This window comes from Populus nigra, chromosome 2, assembly GCF_951802175.1.
Source record: "Populus nigra chromosome 2, ddPopNigr1.1, whole genome shotgun sequence".
Classification (NCBI taxonomy): domain Eukaryota; kingdom Viridiplantae; phylum Streptophyta; class Magnoliopsida; order Malpighiales; family Salicaceae; genus Populus; species Populus nigra.
In genome coordinates, this window is record NC_084853.1 from 830,360 (window position 1) to 847,433 (window position 17,074).

General features: G+C 33.4%; 3 protein-coding genes and 1 non-coding gene across 4 annotated transcripts; 3 read left to right on the forward strand and 1 right to left on the reverse strand.

The window, feature by feature from the left end:
* Window positions 1-5,268: 5,268 nt before the first annotated feature.
* LOC133682489 (uncharacterized) lies at window positions 5,269-6,915 on the forward strand. Its single transcript, XM_062105836.1, has 5 exons — window positions 5,269-5,527; window positions 5,667-5,773; window positions 5,874-6,018; window positions 6,141-6,335; window positions 6,443-6,915. Exons 1-5 carry the CDS (start codon window positions 5,354-5,356, stop codon window positions 6,674-6,676), a joined length of 855 nt encoding a protein of 284 aa, XP_061961820.1. The 5' UTR covers window positions 5,269-5,353; the 3' UTR covers window positions 6,677-6,915.
* An 812-nt stretch (window positions 6,916-7,727) lies between these two features.
* On the reverse strand, window positions 7,728-10,651 carry LOC133682488 (uncharacterized). The gene is made up of 4 exons (XM_062105835.1): window positions 9,540-10,651; window positions 9,031-9,290; window positions 8,577-8,786; window positions 7,728-8,297 (listed from the first exon to the last, which is right to left on the reverse strand). The coding sequence occupies exons 1-4, from the start codon at window positions 10,597-10,599 to the stop codon at window positions 8,166-8,168; spliced, it is 1,662 nt and encodes a 553-aa protein (XP_061961819.1). The 5' UTR covers window positions 10,600-10,651; the 3' UTR covers window positions 7,728-8,165.
* Window positions 10,652-12,527: 1,876 nt separating this feature from the next.
* LOC133684355 (U2 spliceosomal RNA) lies at window positions 12,528-12,717 on the forward strand. Its single transcript, XR_009837864.1, has one exon. It is a non-coding gene; the product is annotated as a U2 spliceosomal RNA (small nuclear RNA).
* Window positions 12,718-12,958: 241 nt separating this feature from the next.
* On the forward strand, window positions 12,959-17,074 carry LOC133681873 (translocase of chloroplast 159, chloroplastic-like). Its single transcript, XM_062105048.1, has one exon. It carries the CDS (start codon window positions 13,281-13,283, stop codon window positions 16,848-16,850), a length of 3,570 nt encoding a protein of 1,189 aa, XP_061961032.1. The 5' UTR covers window positions 12,959-13,280; the 3' UTR covers window positions 16,851-17,074.

The following is a 17,074-nucleotide window of genomic DNA, read 5'->3' on the forward strand; positions in this document are numbered from 1 at the left end:
GTGATTTGATGAGATGAGATTAGATTAGATTATATTAAAATTAAATTATTATAAAAAAAAACATTATTTAAAATTTTACTAGATTATAAAGACAAATTACTATTTATCAGAATAGTAATTTGATGATATTACTCCCGACCAAAAAGATCTTTGAATGGAGCAAGGTAGTTTTTTTTTACCATATAGTGTTAGGTTATTCTTTGTACGACGATATAACTAATTTAAACTTAGAATTAAAAATTAGAGTGTCTTTAAATAAAGGAGTGTTATGGTTTTTTTAATTTTTTCAAAATAATAAAATTACTTTGTTGCTCTTATAGATAAAATCAATATTATTTTCTCGCAAGATTTTTTTTATTATTTTTTATTGATTTTATTGTTAATGTGAAGGTTATTTTAAGGGTATTATTGTTTTTGAATATATAATAGAAATTATTGAAAAAACATTAACATATGCCAACAAGTGGACAGCGAGTGCAAGGGTCATTCATTTATCAAACGCCGTCTTCCATAACGGCATTTGAAAATCTCGACTCCCCATCAATAATGAATTGATGTGTGCGCCAACATCATTTTTTTTTTCTTCTCTCTCCTTCTTGAATTCCCCTTCAAAATTCCAAATCAACCCCTTCAATTATTTTTTCCTTCACGTTTAGTTCTTGTTCTTTTAATTGTTTTTTTTTTATTTTGAAAATTTTATAAAATTATAAATATTTTTCAATTTCATCCCATTTTTATTTTTTATTCTTTCAAATTTCATCATCATTCTTTTTATTGATAATTGTTTTATTTGGGATCATTTTTTAGATTTGTTTTTTTTTACAATTTCATCCTCCTTGGTTTTTTTTTTCCTTTCAAATTCGATCCCCATTCATTTTATTGCTATCTTTTTTGCTTTGACAAATTTTTAAATTGATATTTTTTACATAATTTCATTCTTCAATATTAAAATGATTAAAAATTAAGCTTTTTGATTGAACTTGAGTTAAGGATTTCACGAGTTGCGAACTTCAGGGATCAGACCAGGTTTAGGGGCCTTGCCTATGTTTTCTCCCTCCTTTTTTTTTAAGCTGATGTTTTTATTTTTTTTAATCATTTTTTAGAGTTTTTTTTTTTACGGTTTACCTTTTATGAGATTAATTTCGGGTTCATGACCAAAGTTATTGATTTCAAAAGTTAATGTAAGTTGACTCTTTTTTGTATCTTTTTTTAAAATTTATTTATTTCAATTTTATCTTTCAACATTTGATATATTGAAAATTGATGTTAATATTTTGGTAACTAAAAAAAAATCTTGACATCAATATGATGTTGTTGAGTTTATAGAGACTAGAGGTTTGAGTAGTCATATAAGAATATACTTCAAACAAGCTATGTGCATGTCATAATAAATATTTTTATGTATGAATGAGACAAATTTATACTAAAGTGTGATGAACTAAAATAATGGTTTAAAAATGCTATAACAAAAAATCTAATTATTGGATCAGACTCAAATTTAATTAGATGATTCTGCAAACCATTTTCTTATAAAATTGACTTTGTTAATTAGCAACCCGTTGAATCTCCTAAAAGTAATCTTAGAAAATCATGTTTGGATCAATTTTGTTATTTTTCGTTGATTTTCCTAGATTTATTGTTTATTTTTTTATTTTATGTTATCCTCCTTTATGTTTTAGAATTCTTATTTTGTTTTCTAGTTTAGGTCTTTTTTTCTAGCCTATAAAAGGTATTGTAAACTTTTTTAGAAGGCAAACTTGGCCAGAGTAATATTTTAGCAATAAAATAAGGTTTTAAGGGTTTTTTTGTGTTTTTAACTCTATTTCAATCTATCTTTTGTCTTTTATCCTAGTTGTTGTTTTGTTATGCTTTTCATCTGCATCGCAATAAGTTCTATTTAATAAGAAGAGATTTATTTAGGTGTTTTTTAATATCATCTACAAAAACAGATCGGGGCTCGAGATTTGTTTTTATTTTAGATTGATTTTTTTTAACCAATTAAATGTTATTTTAAGAGCTAGATATAAGTTTATTGGGGTATATAGAGGTGTTTTTTTGTGTTTTAAGGTGAAAAAATAGTTAAAAGTGGTTTTTTAGAAACCAAGAGGCGAGACCTGATTTTTAGACCTCTAAAGGTGACAGAAACTTAACTAAAAAAACATATCACCTTACTTTTTTCATATAAAAATAAAATGGGTGTACCACTTGTAGTTCAACTATTATATATATATATATATATATGGTTAGCGTGCTAGCTCACCTCTAGGCACTTTCCCACCTTTTTACTTTTATTGCTTTCTTTCCATTTTAATTACAAATTCATTGGGATAAAATAATTTGAATTCTTATGATATTATTTGATTAAACACCATTAAGTTTTTATTTTGTTTTTGAACGAGGTTATATAATTCTTTTATAATATTAGCAAGCACTTTTTTTATACCACTTTTCTAATTGTTTTTTTTTTTAATTTATTTGGTGTCTTTTTTGTGCATATTAATTTTTATTATTGTATTATTGGATAAAAAATATTATTAAATCTCACCTGGTTTATAACTTGGATTGGTAGTTTGATAGGTTGATCCGAGTCAATTTAAAGCACCATCATCTCAATATATATATAATGTTGCCTTAAAATTTTCTTTAAAACCAAACCGAGTCTTAATTGAGTCATATTTAAATGATATCAAGTTAACTATAATCCGATTCAGTTTGGAACTCAACCTTCGCCTAGCCTCAACCAAATTTAATAAAACTATCAAAATGTTTTTTACAACAACTCGCAAGTTGTCTTCTTGTATTTTGAATATATTAATAGAAATTATCACAATGTTATATTTTTTAATTTAAACTTGCTTTTATATTTATTATGAGATGTTGTCTAGAAAAAACATATATTTTGGTCAAAGAATTCTCGGAGAAAAAGTAGCATGTTAATAAAATGATGGGGCTTTTATTTTGAAAGATGACTTTGTTATCCTTGTTTCAAATTCTCTAAATTTCTTTGATGATTGCTCTATTTGTTTTTATTTTTGTTTAATTAAGATTGTAGAGATAAAAAATTATATATATTTTTTTGTAAAAAAGCTTAATAAGAAAAAAAAGGAATTATGCTGGCAAATGATTTTGTTTCAATAGAATTATAATTATTACTTTTTTAAAAAGATATTGACATGTAACTAAATAAATAGAATAGAATTGTTCATCTCTTAACCTATATTTATCTCTCAGATCCTGGATTTAGTTTTTGTTTTTTTTTTAAATTTTAATATTTATTAGAATATTTATTAGCAATTAATTAATTTTATTAAACACGTGAAGAATCACGAGTTGATTATGAAATTGCCGCTAGGCATGCATGTCAACAGGGTTGCATGAAGATAAAATAATTTATTAATATTTTTATTTTTTAAAAAATTTATTAAAATAATGAAGAAGAAATTTTATAAATTAAAAGGTTGAATGAGAATGAAATTGAAAAAAAATATAATTTTATAAATTATTTCAAATAAAATAAATAATAATCAAAATAATAGAAATCAAATCTAAAAAATAAAAACAAATGAAAGATGAAGAAATTAAAATAATAATAATTAACATTTCACAAATTATTTCAAATAAAATAAGTAACAATAAAAAAAATGAGAACCAAATTTGATAGATAAAAAATTTAAATAAAAAAATGATAAGGAAAAAGCAAATAAAAATTATAAAAATAAGGACCAAAATTAATATAAAAATTAAATTTTAAGAGATGAAATTGAAAAATAAAAATTCAAAACAAAATATATATAGCAATTAAAAGTTTGAGGATCAAATTTGATATAATTAACAAATAATATGACATTTCTAAATTTTTCACAACTTCCGGAAAGTTTTTTTCGCTCATATTTTTCAGGAAAACACTTTCCTGTAAACCAAATCTTTTCTGTAAACCAAATCAAATTTTTCTTTGACTGAAAAGTGTTTTCCGTTGACCAACTTTTCTAATGGCAGACAAATACAGGAAAGTTTAGAAAATGATTTTATAAAAATTATTTTTCAGAAAACAAACATAGTCTAAAGATATAAAAAATGCCGGGGGATAGAATATTTGATAGAACTTGAAGAATTTAAAAATAAATGTGGATATGTTATAAATCAAATCAACATTTAAAGTAAATTATATTATAAAAAAACTAAATAATATTATACTTATGGTCCAAAGTAAGAGATGTAAGATAATAAAAAATAAATCAATGTTTGATTTTTTTAAAACAGAAGAAAATTAAATTCTATACGACAAATTGCCATTGGGTTATGAATGGATGTTGACCTCTTTTTATAATAACAAAGGAACCACATGGTTTCCTGATACCGTCTAAACAAATCCAACAAAACGATACGTCGGCAAGGACTCGTGCCCAGCTCACACGATTCTCGTAGTAATTTTTGTTTTTAGTTTGATAAATTTTAAATTAATATTTTTAAATAGTTTTGATGTAATGGTATTATGATTATTTAAATTTTTTTATATATATTTTAAATTAATAAGCACATTTAAGAAGAATTTTATACCATATTACCAAATACATAATTAGTATTGTAGGTGTAAAAAGAATTGGAAATGAGAAATTTTCTACTACTCAATCAGAAGTTGAGTAAGTCACCCAAAATTAACTTGAAATAACATCCTTTTAGATTTTTTTTTTAGATCATGTCAATGTGGGTGGCTGTGTTTTTGAAAAAAAAAATTTAAAAATTAATTTTTTTTTATTTTGGATTGTTTTAATATACCGATGGCAAAAATAAATTTAAAAAATAAAAAAACATTATTATGATGTATTTTCAAATGAAAAATAATTTAGCTGCTCAATTTTCATCAAATTTGATATGAAACCTGAATTAAATTAAATCCCAAGTTATCAGATTACTAAATCAACTCTATTTGCCATGCTGGTTTTATAAAAGTGATACCAGTGCTGAAATTTGAATTTTTTAACTACTACAAGTTTATTTAATATTATGATAATGATTATTTTTAAAATATTTTTTATTTAAAAATATATTAAAATAATATATATTTTTATTTTTTAGAATTTGTTTTTGACATTAAAATATTAAAATGATATAAAAACAAAAAAATAATTTAAAAAAATAAAAAAATTAATTTTTTAAAAACTATCTTAAAATATAAAAACAAATATGCTAACCCCGAACCAATTTCAGGATAAACCGGGAAAAAAAATCTCTACCTTTCTCTTTCTTTATTTGTCTCACTCACAATCATACTCTCACATTTAAATAAATAAATAACCCTTTCTTCCTTCATTGCAAATATCAGTTTCTCTTTCACAGTCATACTTGGTCAAAAATGGCACTGAAACCCATTGACAACGCTCTTCTACTGCCACCAGAAACTATCAAATTGGGTGTATATGAAGAAAACAAGACAGCTGAATCATTGCCTCCTTCTGCAGATCCGATTATTGATTACATCTTGTCTGAGAATCTTGAACCCATTTCAGATCCTGAATCCAAGATCCATGTAAATGTTTTTTTGGATCTTTTCTTTAATTTTAGACCAAACCCAGATGCCATTTTACTTTAGACTTTGAGGGTTTTTGTTTGTGTGTGTATCAATAAATTTGGTTTTTTTTTTGTGTTTTTTGCTTTATTTTCTTCAGGGTTTAGTAGAGGAGTTAGATTCAAAGGATTGGACAAAGGTTTGCGAGTCATTGAATGATGTTAGGAGATTTGCACTCTATCATTCGTTGCTCTTGCTGCCAATCTTGTATGTATTATTATTGTTTTTTTTTTTAAATCTTTTTGGCATATTTGACAGTTTTTCAAGTGTTCTGATAATGCGGTTGTGGCTAAATATGTTATTATAGGGAAAAAGTAATTTTAGTAGCGGTGAAAGCTATGAAGAATCCAAGAAGTGCTTTGTGCAAGACATCTATCATGGCTTCATCTGATATTTTCAAGGTCTTTGGTGACCAGTTGCTTGACTCTACTATTAATGCATTTGATAACTTGGTGAGGACTGGGGACTTTTTGTTCTTGATTCGTAACTAATTTGCATTTTAATTTTATTATTTTCATGAGGGTTCTGTTTAGAATTGTGGTTAATGTGTTTGGATTTTAATGTGGTTGCACAGCTGTTGCAACTACTACTGAAAGCTTCTCAAGACAAAAGGTTTGTGTGTGAAGAAGCAGATAGAGCACTGAATGCAATGGTGAAATCCATGACTCCTCTGCCTTTGCTCAATAAGCTCCGGCCTTATGTTAGCCATTCCAACCCCAAAGTCAGGGCCAAAGCTGCCATAACTATCTCTAAATCTGTCTCCAAGATGGTAAAACTTGTATAAAGCTATTTCTTTTGTGTTTGATATTGCCAAGATTTAGCTTGTAAAGGGGAGAATGATATTAATTGGTGGGAATTTATGTGGGTAAATTTCAGGGCCTGGAAGGAATGAATGAGTTTGGATTGGTTTCGCTGGTTCAAATGGCTGCAAATTTGTTGAATGATAGGCTGCCCGAGGCAAGAGAAGCGGCAAGGAACATTGTGACTTCTATATATGAAGCATATACCAGAAACGAGGAGCAGAAGCAGGAATCATGGCAAAACTTTTGCCAATCCAGTTTGCCACCCATTCATGCTCAGTCAATGGTCAAAATTACTAGTTCTCCATAATATTCATTGTTGTCATAATTTTTACTGTATCAGCAGAGATAATAGAACTACGGTTATGGTCTCGTGAAGAAGATAATCAGACCTTGAGTTTTTGTGTAAATTCCATGTTTACCTGATTTTAGCTATAGGTGTTCTGGTGATGTGGCTGGTGTTTCGAGTTCTTTTTCTAAGTTCTGCATTTGCTTGTTGAAGAAATAGAAGATGTGATGGTATATAGCACTATTGGATTTTGTCACTAATCTTACAGATTCATATGGTTAAAAGATGATGAAGCGCAGAATGCATTAGTAGTCATTCTGGTGGTGATGTTGTCTTAACTTTAGATACCAAAAGATGGCGGACTATTATGATAGGTCTAGTTTCTTCTGTTTGCTGTTAATAGTTTTAGAAGGGTCGTTGTTTTGGAGGCTTGCGTTTTTGCTTTTCCTTCTCTTCATAGTCACAGCTTTTCATGGAATTATTGGATATAGTTTTATTCTGCTCGCTTTTAGTAGCTGTTTAAGGTCATGGAGGCTTGGGTTTTTGCTTTTCCTTCTCTTCATAGCCACAGCTTTTCATGGAATTATTGGATATAGTTTTATTCTGCTCGCTTTTAGTAGCTGTTTAAGGTCATGGAGCCTTGGGTTTTCATCCTCCTAACAGTCACAGCTTGTTATGGACTCTTCGAGCCACTGTTCTTTTATATGGAATCAAAATACCAGATTAGCTGATGTTCGCTGCATCTTTCAGATTTACATGAAGAATGATATTGCTTTTTAAATTGTTTTTTTTAGAAGTATATTAAAATAATATTTTTTATTTTTTAAAAAAATATTTTTAATATAAATTGAAACACTAAAAAAAATAATATTAATTTAAAGTAACAAAAAAAATAAAAATAAACCCTGTAGCTATCAGCATACATGACAAGTCAATTTCTACCAAATTGGTGCAAAGGTAGAAATCTACCAAATTGTTTGCAGAAACAGAAAAGAAGAGAAAAACACGAGTTAAAGTGGATGCTTATCGAGATTCGGGCATGTCATGGGGCAGTAATGAATCCTCTAAAAAGGGGGAAGAAAAATATAATGATAGTTTCCACTGATTTAGTGCCAACATGACAAGTCAATTTCCATAGAAAATTGAATGGTCCTATCTCAAACTTTGATTGATTTACAGACAAAAGAGGCATGCAAACCACGGGAAAAGTATCTTCTTTTTGAGCTCCAATTTAAGACAACCAACAAGGGGACAATAAGCCAGGTTGGGAATTTCTGGTTAGAATGGCCAGTGGTAGGAATGCATCCAGCGATTTGGATGACGAGTGGCACGCAAAGTTTTTAACTCCCACCAGTAACTTCTTATAAGCATGCAAAGCCATCGACTCCAAAAGGGAACTCATTAGAATACGCCCACAGATTGAAACTGGCTTCCATTGTAAGACAAATCCATAGAAGAATCCGTCCTTGGTTCGTATGCCTTCTCAGTAGAGCCAGTTTATTTAGGCGCTTTAATCTTGTTCAAGCAAAGAGTACAAAGCCATCTCCACCTCAGAAAATGGTTGACCAGCATAGAGCTTAAGCTGCCCTCTCTTCACAACAATTACCTTCTTGGAATGCGATTTCACTGCATCATGAAGTTCCTACAAAAATTCAAATTTCATAATAGCAAGTCAATGACATACAGAAGTCCTTGGAGCAATGATTAAGAGGCATCTAATCAAATATTAAATATACAAGAGCAAATGCAATGCAATCATAAAAGGAAGCCAATGATGTCTTCATTATTGCAACCACGGAATCTTAACAGCATTACAGGCTTGGTTTGGTCATACAGATAATTGTCTCATTGTGAGGGATGTTTCCAAGAAAGTGTTTCGGTAAAGCTTGAAGTCTTTAAGAGATCAGGTTGGATTGCTTACTTTTATTTGCAGAGGAACAATATCAGCACTGAAGTCACCTAAATCTTCAAAAAAGGACTCAAGTAAATAACAGAAATTATTGGCATCGCCACGGTCCTCAAAAGCAATGGTGTAAGAAAAGTCCCCGTGCTGATCTGCCTGGGAAGCCACTCTTAAAGCATAAAGTCCACCAGATTCCTCATGTTCTGAACCTCTACGCATAAGAATAGCCTGGGCACATATCAAGTTATTGCTTAGAAAATACAATGAAATTGTACATATTACTGTTTAGCATACAAATTGGCAGAAGCATGTGGAAGCATTAATTCACAAACAATTTAACAGAAAAAGTAATTTTTGAAAGGAAGCCTTGTACTTTTTCACTCTCGTAGCTTTTCCAAATGCTCATAGGAGAAATAATATACTTTAAAAAAACAATTAATAAAACGATAGGATCACAGAGTCAATTACTTACTAGAACATAAGGAAGATTCGACCACCACAAATCTTTCTGCACGTCTGATTGTTTATCCCCAAATTTATTAGCCAAAGGTCTCTTTCCAGGATCTCTGCTACCATTTCTACTCGATGTAGTAGCAGGCCTTTCAACCTTTATGGTGGTTTCCTGGTTTTCTTTGGTCGAGCTTTCAGAATTTAGGGTCTCCAAATCTCTTGATTTTCCTGCATCTGGAACTTCATTTGAAGACCTTCCTTCCCTGATCTTCTGGACAGTGCCTGAAAGATTTTACAACCACCCCAAGTTTGCAGACAGTTTTAACAACAAAATGTATCTGAAATTCAACTGATAGCAGAAATGAATGGTGCATCCGGAATTGGCACCATCCAAAACTAAGCCGAAAAGGTTAATATACAATCATTAATTCCTTATTGCCAAGAAAATTCACAAAAGTTAATTGACCTTAACAAATATTCAATCAAAAGCATAAAAAAATCACACATTCATCAGAGTTTTAACAACATTACCAGATCCCATTTCCTTTCGCAAATTCGCCCTTTTCTTCTCAAATTTGTTTCCCTCATTTTTCACTGAATTTAACTGCACGTTCCCATCTTTCCCTCCGGTGTCCTTTTTCAAATACCTCACATCAGTTTTTCTAGACACACCATTCAGATCACTTATATTAGAACCGCTATCATCCTTCAAACCCGAAAAACCATTTGGAGCACTCCTCGCATCCATTGACGGACTCTTAAACCTTAACTTCTTTTTAAACGTCAACGTCTTATTTTCCTTTTTTGAATCCGAAGCATCCTCACCATAACCATCCTCAAAATCCCCAAACAACCCCAAATACTCCATGAACGAATCCGGCAACTTCTCTCTCTTCGAGTTCAACCTCTTCTCCAACTTACCCAATCGCGCACCAATCTCCTTCTCAAGCTCACTCCCTTTATCACCCTCAATTAACTCCCTCCTCTCCCTCTTTCTCGCTTCTCTCGCCATTACCTTAATTTCATTGATTTTCTCTTCCAATTCACTCTCATTAACATAAACCTCATTTCCATTCACATCCAATAAAACATTCCCTTTCTCGTTAAAATTCCTTTCTTTTCCATCAGAATCAGTATTTCCAAATAACCAAACAGCACAAATTGTTTGAAACAACAAAACCCCAAGAAAATAACCGCTATATTTCAAGACAGGCTTCACAGATAATTTACCAACACTGCCACTGTGTTCTACTGCTGAGCTAAAAGTCTCCGAGACATTAAATTCATCAACTTTGTCAGCCTCCAATTCTTCACTTGATAGGGTTTCCTTCAAAGGGGTGTCGTAAAAGGTGTTGTTCTGAATTGGGTTTGTTTCTATTTGGGGTAGAGGTGTGGTAGGGAAGGGTTTAGCTAGGGTTTTTAGGATTTTGGGACGTAAGTGGTTTTTCCTCTTTATGCGTTTTGATGGGAATGAAGTGGAAGTAGTGGAACAGAGGAGTGGGTTCAGACGAAATCTGTGAGGGGTGGCGTCTGGAATTGAGATTGTGGAGATTGAGAGGAAAGTGAAGGTCGCGCAAGGCGTACCCGCCATGGCAGAGGTGATGGAGGAGGGGCATTTTGCGATTTTTGAGTTTCAAAGCTTATAGGCATTGTTTGGTGCTGAATTTTGTTTTTGAAAAATGGTAGGCCCAATTGTTTTTTAAGGCCCGAAAGCAGGCAAGACTAGAAAGTAGCCCAGCCCAAATAATTATTTTTTAAAAATGTTCAAGCCTCCTAAAATCTTACCAAATGCTTCGTTTTTAGAAAGGTTAATAAATTTAGTTTAGGTTTTAAGTCAAGTAAATTAATCTAAAATTTTATTATTTTAATTTTTTAAAAATAAAAATAACATTGTTTTAAAAATTAAAAATTCAAATTGTGTTTTGACTGGATCATGAGTTGAACTGTTGGGTTTCATAAAATTAATTACAACCCAATTTAATTGGAAATCAAATTTGAGTTAGGTCTGAGGTCAATAGATCACTGAGTTGACTTACTCGACTAAATCAAATTTAATAAAACTAATTTTTAGATATTTGAATAAAAACTTGTATTTACTCATATTTTTCTATAATTTATATATTTAAGGCATGTAAATATAAGATAAGATTTCATGGTGATCAAATTCTGCAAATGCCATATCTTCTTGCGACTTTCTTCTAATATAGTTACGTGGTGTCATTGATGCCACTACAATTTAAACTTGTATTTTATAAAAATACGAGTACATGCTTTGTAAAATTTTCCATCTCTTTTTCAACATACTCCAATGAACATTTTATCATATAATGTATTGACGAGTGTGCACAATTGAATACTTCTTTCTGATTTTTTGATTGCTTTCTTTGAAAAAAATTTGGCATTTAATATTTCTCACTTTTATAAGGACCTAAAAATCCATACTTATTTGGATATTAGGGATTTACTATGTAGTATTTCCTTACAATAACAAGTAATGAATTTGTAAGTTATTTCTCAATGAAAGATTAACTATAATAATAGTTACAATAACATTAATTTTTTTTATGACATTACCTTTTGATGATTTTGAAAATTTGATATTGAAATTGTTAATTGCTTAAAAAAAAATTATGTATCATCACACTACTTCCCTATCCAGTCCAACACAAATAAGAATTGCATGTCAAAATCCCACGTAATTATTATGTTTTGAGTTGGCACAACTTTTTTATCAATAAATAAAATTTGAATTTTTTAGACTTGATTTAACAAAACTTTATATTTTGTAGACTTGAAGTATAGATAAAGAAAACTTCAGAATTTTTAAAAGAATTTTCTTAAAAAATTTATCTTGAAAAAAATTTGTATTTCCAATAATTCCTACTCCAAGGAATGAAACTCGAGAGGGGTTGTGAGCATGGCTGAAAATGATGTTGAATGAGGTAAATCTACACTAGCTTAATGCTTAATGGTATCTGTTCTGTTTTTATGATAAGCACTTTTCATAGCATCATGGTATGTTGTGTGCAGCCAATTGGGCTTGGAAGTCCTAATATTTTTTTTTTTAATATCTTGGTGATGATCCTTCATTGATTAATTTTCTCCCAATTGCTGGTTACCTTCTCAAAGAATTGTTCCGCTCCTCGAAGGCATGGCTCCACAGAAGACACCCTCTCATTGGCAACACAAGCAACCTTTCATGGACATTAGCAGTAATACCCCATAGAAATCATGTTCAACACCATTTCTGAAACCCAAACCACCAGCTCTCAGCTGCCTGAAGATAACAGCATGCGTAAGCAAAATTTCAATGTTAACATAGCTTGTCAAGATCTGCCACAGAACCTTTGGTCAAGAACGAACAGATGCCCTATTGCTTTTGACTAATGCCCTGAAGGAATATCTCGCCTGGTGCCTGCCTGTGCTGTGTTTTGAGGTTTTAAAGTCCCACGTCGAACAAGTATGACACGGTGGTCGTGGACCTGTGCTATAAAAGGGAATCAGAGCCATGTATGCATTATAACTTCCCGGCCTCTGGGCTAAGATCATCTGTAGTCTCTGTTTGTATCAGTTTAATATTAGATAGTTTAATATTAGATGGGCGGGTTGCTGGTTCACACGATATTAAATTAACTCTTTCTGGGGATGGGCCCATAACAGTAGCTAGCTACTAGCCCATGCATGGCACGCCCCGCCCACCGTAGTTCAAATATTATTGTCTTCTTTGCTAAGGAGATAAAAATGCATGCTTACACAGTAATAAAAAAATCCCTGCAATTTCCCAGAAGTACCGGCCTGTTATCCATTGTCAATTGGCACTAAATTAACTCAACCAATAATAATTTTTTTAATTTCTAACAATTTACTAGAAAATAAAAGAAAAAAATTGTAGTTCAAAATTTTTATTGGGAATTCAATGGCATAATGACCGCATAACTTGCTAGGGCCTATGCAGTTCCACCTCGAGTGTATCATTCTCACTAGTCACACCAAACCCTTGCACAATGCTTCAACTCCAAAAACCGAAGAAAAACATCAGAAGAGACAACCTAAATCCATCTCATGTACTTATTTAGGCACTCTACATGTCTTCTTTATCCAAATACAAAAAACCCTATCTCCTTCCATTCCTTGATTCATCTCCTTGGTTTCTCTTCCCTACCAACACAACCGTAGCACCATACTAAAGAAAAGGCCTAACCTTTTCCCTTGCTTTGGCATTTACGTGTGTTGTTATACTGAGTTTAAAGATAAAAACAAGAACGTGAAGCCATGGCCTCAAAGACCCATGCCCCTGTTTCAGCAACACAAGGGACCGCCCCTTCACTACTATCATCTACAGGTTTTTTCCCTATCCGAGCTCCTGTTACGGTTGATGATTTTCAATCTGATGGTTATAAAACTGACAGCTCTGAAAGCAACATTAGTGGTAGTAGTAGTGTTGATAATGAGTTTGCGAGTGGTGAAGAAGATTTTGACACTGCATCCGAGAGGCCTTTTTTAGGTGACCCAGATGAGGAAAACAGCGAAGATGGTGGTTTCGGTGGAAGGTATCGAGTTTCTAGGCCATTTGCGGGTGACCCAAATGAAGAAAGTTTAGTTCTTGCGGAGGAGGAGGAGGAGGAGGAGAGTAGTGTGACTGATGAATTTGGCTCTGTTTTTGAATTGGACAATGCGAATTCGAATGGAGTTAGGCCTATTGCTCAGTTGTCAATGGAAGATGATGAATTATATGAGGTGGCTGGCGATGAGGGAATGATGAGTGGAGTGGAAGATGGAAGGCTTTCAGATGTTGTCAAAGTTCCTAGTTTTGGGGTTCAAGAGAGAGAAGATACTGTGCTTCGAGTTAAAGCTCTGGGAACTGAAGTAGAAAAAGAAGATACTGTGCTTCGAGTTAAAGCTCTGGGAACTGAAGAAGAAAAAGAAGATGAGTTATTGGTTCAGAGTAATTCTTCTTCTGTTGACAACCAATCTGGGTTGTTAATGGAGAGGGATGATGGACCTGATAATGTTGTTTTGGGTCCTAAAGATGCAGTTGTGAGGAATGGTTCTGTTAATGACTCTGGTTCAGTTAATTTGGTCGAGGACAATAGTCATGTTGTTATAGTTATTCAGCCCATCAACTTGTTGGTGAATGATGAATCTCCTGAAACCTCTGAAGGTGATAGAATGGAAGATCTGCGAGAAAGCTATACAACTTCCTATGATATCAAAGATGAAGCAAACCTTGATTCAGAAACAATAGGAGGACAAGAAGGCTTACTTTCTGACGATCATATTGAAGAGTTAATTTTTGGTGGCTCTGGAACAACCAAGCACATCATGAATGGATTACCACAAAATTTAGCCTTCTCTTCTCCTCCAGGGATTGAAGCTTATCATGATAATCCACAGACGATAGATGGACAAATTACTATGGACTCGGATGAAGATACAGACTCAGATGGAGAAGCGGACGTTGTTAAAGAGCCAGGAGGAAAGCAATTATTTGATTATGATGCATTGGCAGCTCTTTTGAAAGCAGCAACTGGTGCTGAATTGGATGGAGGCAGGATAGCAATAAGCTCGGTTGATGGTTCTGGATTATTTTCTCTTGAACGGCCTGCTGGTTCAGGTTTCCCATTTCACTCTAGGAGACCTGCTCCCCCACCAGATGTGCTAAAGTGCACTTTAAGTGAAGAAGAAGAGAAGATTTTAGAGAAGATACATAACATAAGGGTGAAGTTCTTGAGGCTTGTCCAGCGACTAGGACAGTCTCCTGAAGATTCTATAGTTGAATCAGTGCTCCATCGGCTGGACCCAGGTGAAGGGAAACGTTTTAGTCGAGTGTTTAGCCTTGAAAATGCTAAGAGTATGGCCATGCAGCTTGAAGCAGAGGGCAAAGATGATTTAGACTTCTCTTTAAACATTTTGGTTCTCGGGAAAACTGGAGTGGGAAAGAGTGCTACCATTAATTCTATTTTTGGTGAGAAGAGAGTTGAGATCAATGCATTTGCGCCTGCCACAACTAGGGTGAATGAGATAGTTGGAACAATCAATGGAGTTAAAATTAGAATCATTGACACACCAGGTCTCAAGTCCTCTGTAAAGGAAGAAGCTACCAACCGGAAAATATTAGCTTCTATAAAAAAGTCCATAAACAAGTTTCCTCCTGATGCTGTACTCTATGTTGACAGGCTAGACACCCATGATAGAGATCGCAATGATTTGCTGCTGTTAAGATCGCTTTCCAGAACTCTAACTTCATCAATATGGAATGGTGCAATTGTAACTCTGACACACGCAGCTTCTCCTCCTCCTGATGGACCATCTGGGTCATCCCTAGGTTTTGAGGTATATGTTGCTCAACGATCTCGTGTTATTCATCAAGCAATCATCCAATCAGTTGGTGATCCGCATCTGATGCATCCAAGGATGAAGCGTCCAGTGTCTCTCGTTGAGAACCATTCTTTGTGCCAGAAGAACGAAAACAGAGAAAATGTTCTCCCGAATGGACAAAGTTGGAGACCCCAATTGTTACTGTTGTGTTACTCACTGAAGATTTTGTCAGAAGCAAGTTCTGTATCCAAGCCTGAAGATGTTATTGACGACAAGAAACTTTTTGGTTTCCGGCTTCGCGCTTTACCTCTACCCCACATGGTGTCTTCTCTACTGCAGTCTCGCCCTCTTCTAAAACTCCCTACTGATCTGAGTGGAGAAGACATGGATTCAGATATGGACTTGGTTGATCTCTCTGATTCTGATGGAGAAGATGAGGATGAATATGACCAGCTTCCACCGTTCAAGCCTTTGAGGAAATCTCAGGTTCAGAAGCTCAGCAAAGAGCAAAGGAAAGCTTATTTTGAGGAGTATGATTATCGGGTGAAACTCCTTCAAAAGAAGGAGTGGAGGGATGAGTTGAAAAGGTTGAAGGAGATAAAGAAGAGAGGCAAGAATAGCAGAAATGATTATCATGACATGGGGGAAGATGTGGACCAGGAAGATGAAGGTCCAGCACCAGTGCCGGTTCCTTTGCCTGACTTTGTCCTCCCACACTCATTTGACAGCGACAATCCTTCATACAGGTACAGAGTTTTGGAGCCTGCATCTCAGTTTCTTGTTAGGCCAGTTTTGGATGCCCAGGGGTGGGACCATGATTGCGGATATGATGGTGTTAGCATTGAAAGTAATCTTGCTGTTGCTGGTCAGTTTCCTGGTGCATTTACGGTTCAAATCACAAAAGATAAGAAAGACTTCAATATCCAATTAGATTCTTCAATTTGTGCAAAGCATGGAGAAAACGGATCAACTATGGCAGGATTCGACATCCAGACTATTGGAAGGCAGCTTGCTTATATCTTGAGAAGTGAGACCAAACTCAAAAAGTTTAAATTGAACAAAACATCAGCTGGGATATCAATTACTCTACTAGGTGAAAATGTAGTCACTGGACTCAAGATTGAGGATCAGATTGCAGTTGGAAAGCGCTTGGCTTTGGTAGGAAATGCTGGCACTGTGAGATCCGGTGGTGATACTGCCTATGGAGCGAACCTTGAAGTGCACCTCAAGAGTAAAGATTTTCCTATAGAACAGGACCAATCCACATTAGGTCTGTCCTTGATGAAGTGGAGGGGTGATTTGGGTCTGATGGCCCATTTACAGTGTCAATTCTCTGTTGGAAGGAATTCTCAAATGGCTATCCGTGTTGGGATGAACAATAAGCAAAGCGGCCAGATCTCCATCAAGACAAACAGCTCGGAACTGCAAGCTGCACTTATTGTTATTGTGCCAATTGCAGTGTCCATCCTTCGGAGTATTTATCCTGGTTCTAACGCAGGAAGCTCAAATAAGCTAGATTATTAAGTCCTTTTTTCCAGTTTAACTAGTGCTTTTAGTCATCAGCTGAGTTTTGATAGGAAAATAAACATTCAGCAAAGGCGATTCACTGTCTCACATATAATTATGATTGCAACATCTTTGTTTAGTCTGCTGGACTTTTTATATATTTTTGCAGGTTTCCCAGGTTGTTAACATCATGAGATGAAGCCTACGTATAGTGCTTTATTAAGTGGCTTGATGCTTCTTTT

Excerpts from the sequence above, each read along its gene's own strand:
- LOC133682489 (XM_062105836.1), top strand. The coding sequence starts at position 5,354 with ATGGCACTGAAACCCATTGACAACGCTCTTCTACTGCCACCAGAAACT. Across the intron at positions 5,774-5,873 it reads TTGCTCTTGCTGCCAATCTT|GGAAAAAGTAATTTTAGTAG; the intron begins GTATGTATTATT and ends ATGTTATTATAG. Across the intron at positions 6,019-6,140 it reads TTAATGCATTTGATAACTTG|CTGTTGCAACTACTACTGAA; the intron begins GTGAGGACTGGG and ends GTGGTTGCACAG.
- LOC133682488 (XM_062105835.1), bottom strand. The coding sequence starts at position 10,599 with ATGGCGGGTACGCCTTGCGCGACCTTCACTTTCCTCTCAATCTCCACA. Across the intron at positions 9,291-9,539 it reads GCGAAAGGAAATGGGATCTG|GCACTGTCCAGAAGATCAGG; the intron begins GTAATGTTGTTA and ends AAAATCTTTCAG. Across the intron at positions 8,298-8,576 it reads TTGTTCCTCTGCAAATAAAA|GAACTTCATGATGCAGTGAA; the intron begins GTAAGCAATCCA and ends GAATTTTTGTAG.
- LOC133681873 (XM_062105048.1), top strand. The coding sequence starts at position 13,281 with ATGGCCTCAAAGACCCATGCCCCTGTTTCAGCAACACAAGGGACCGCC.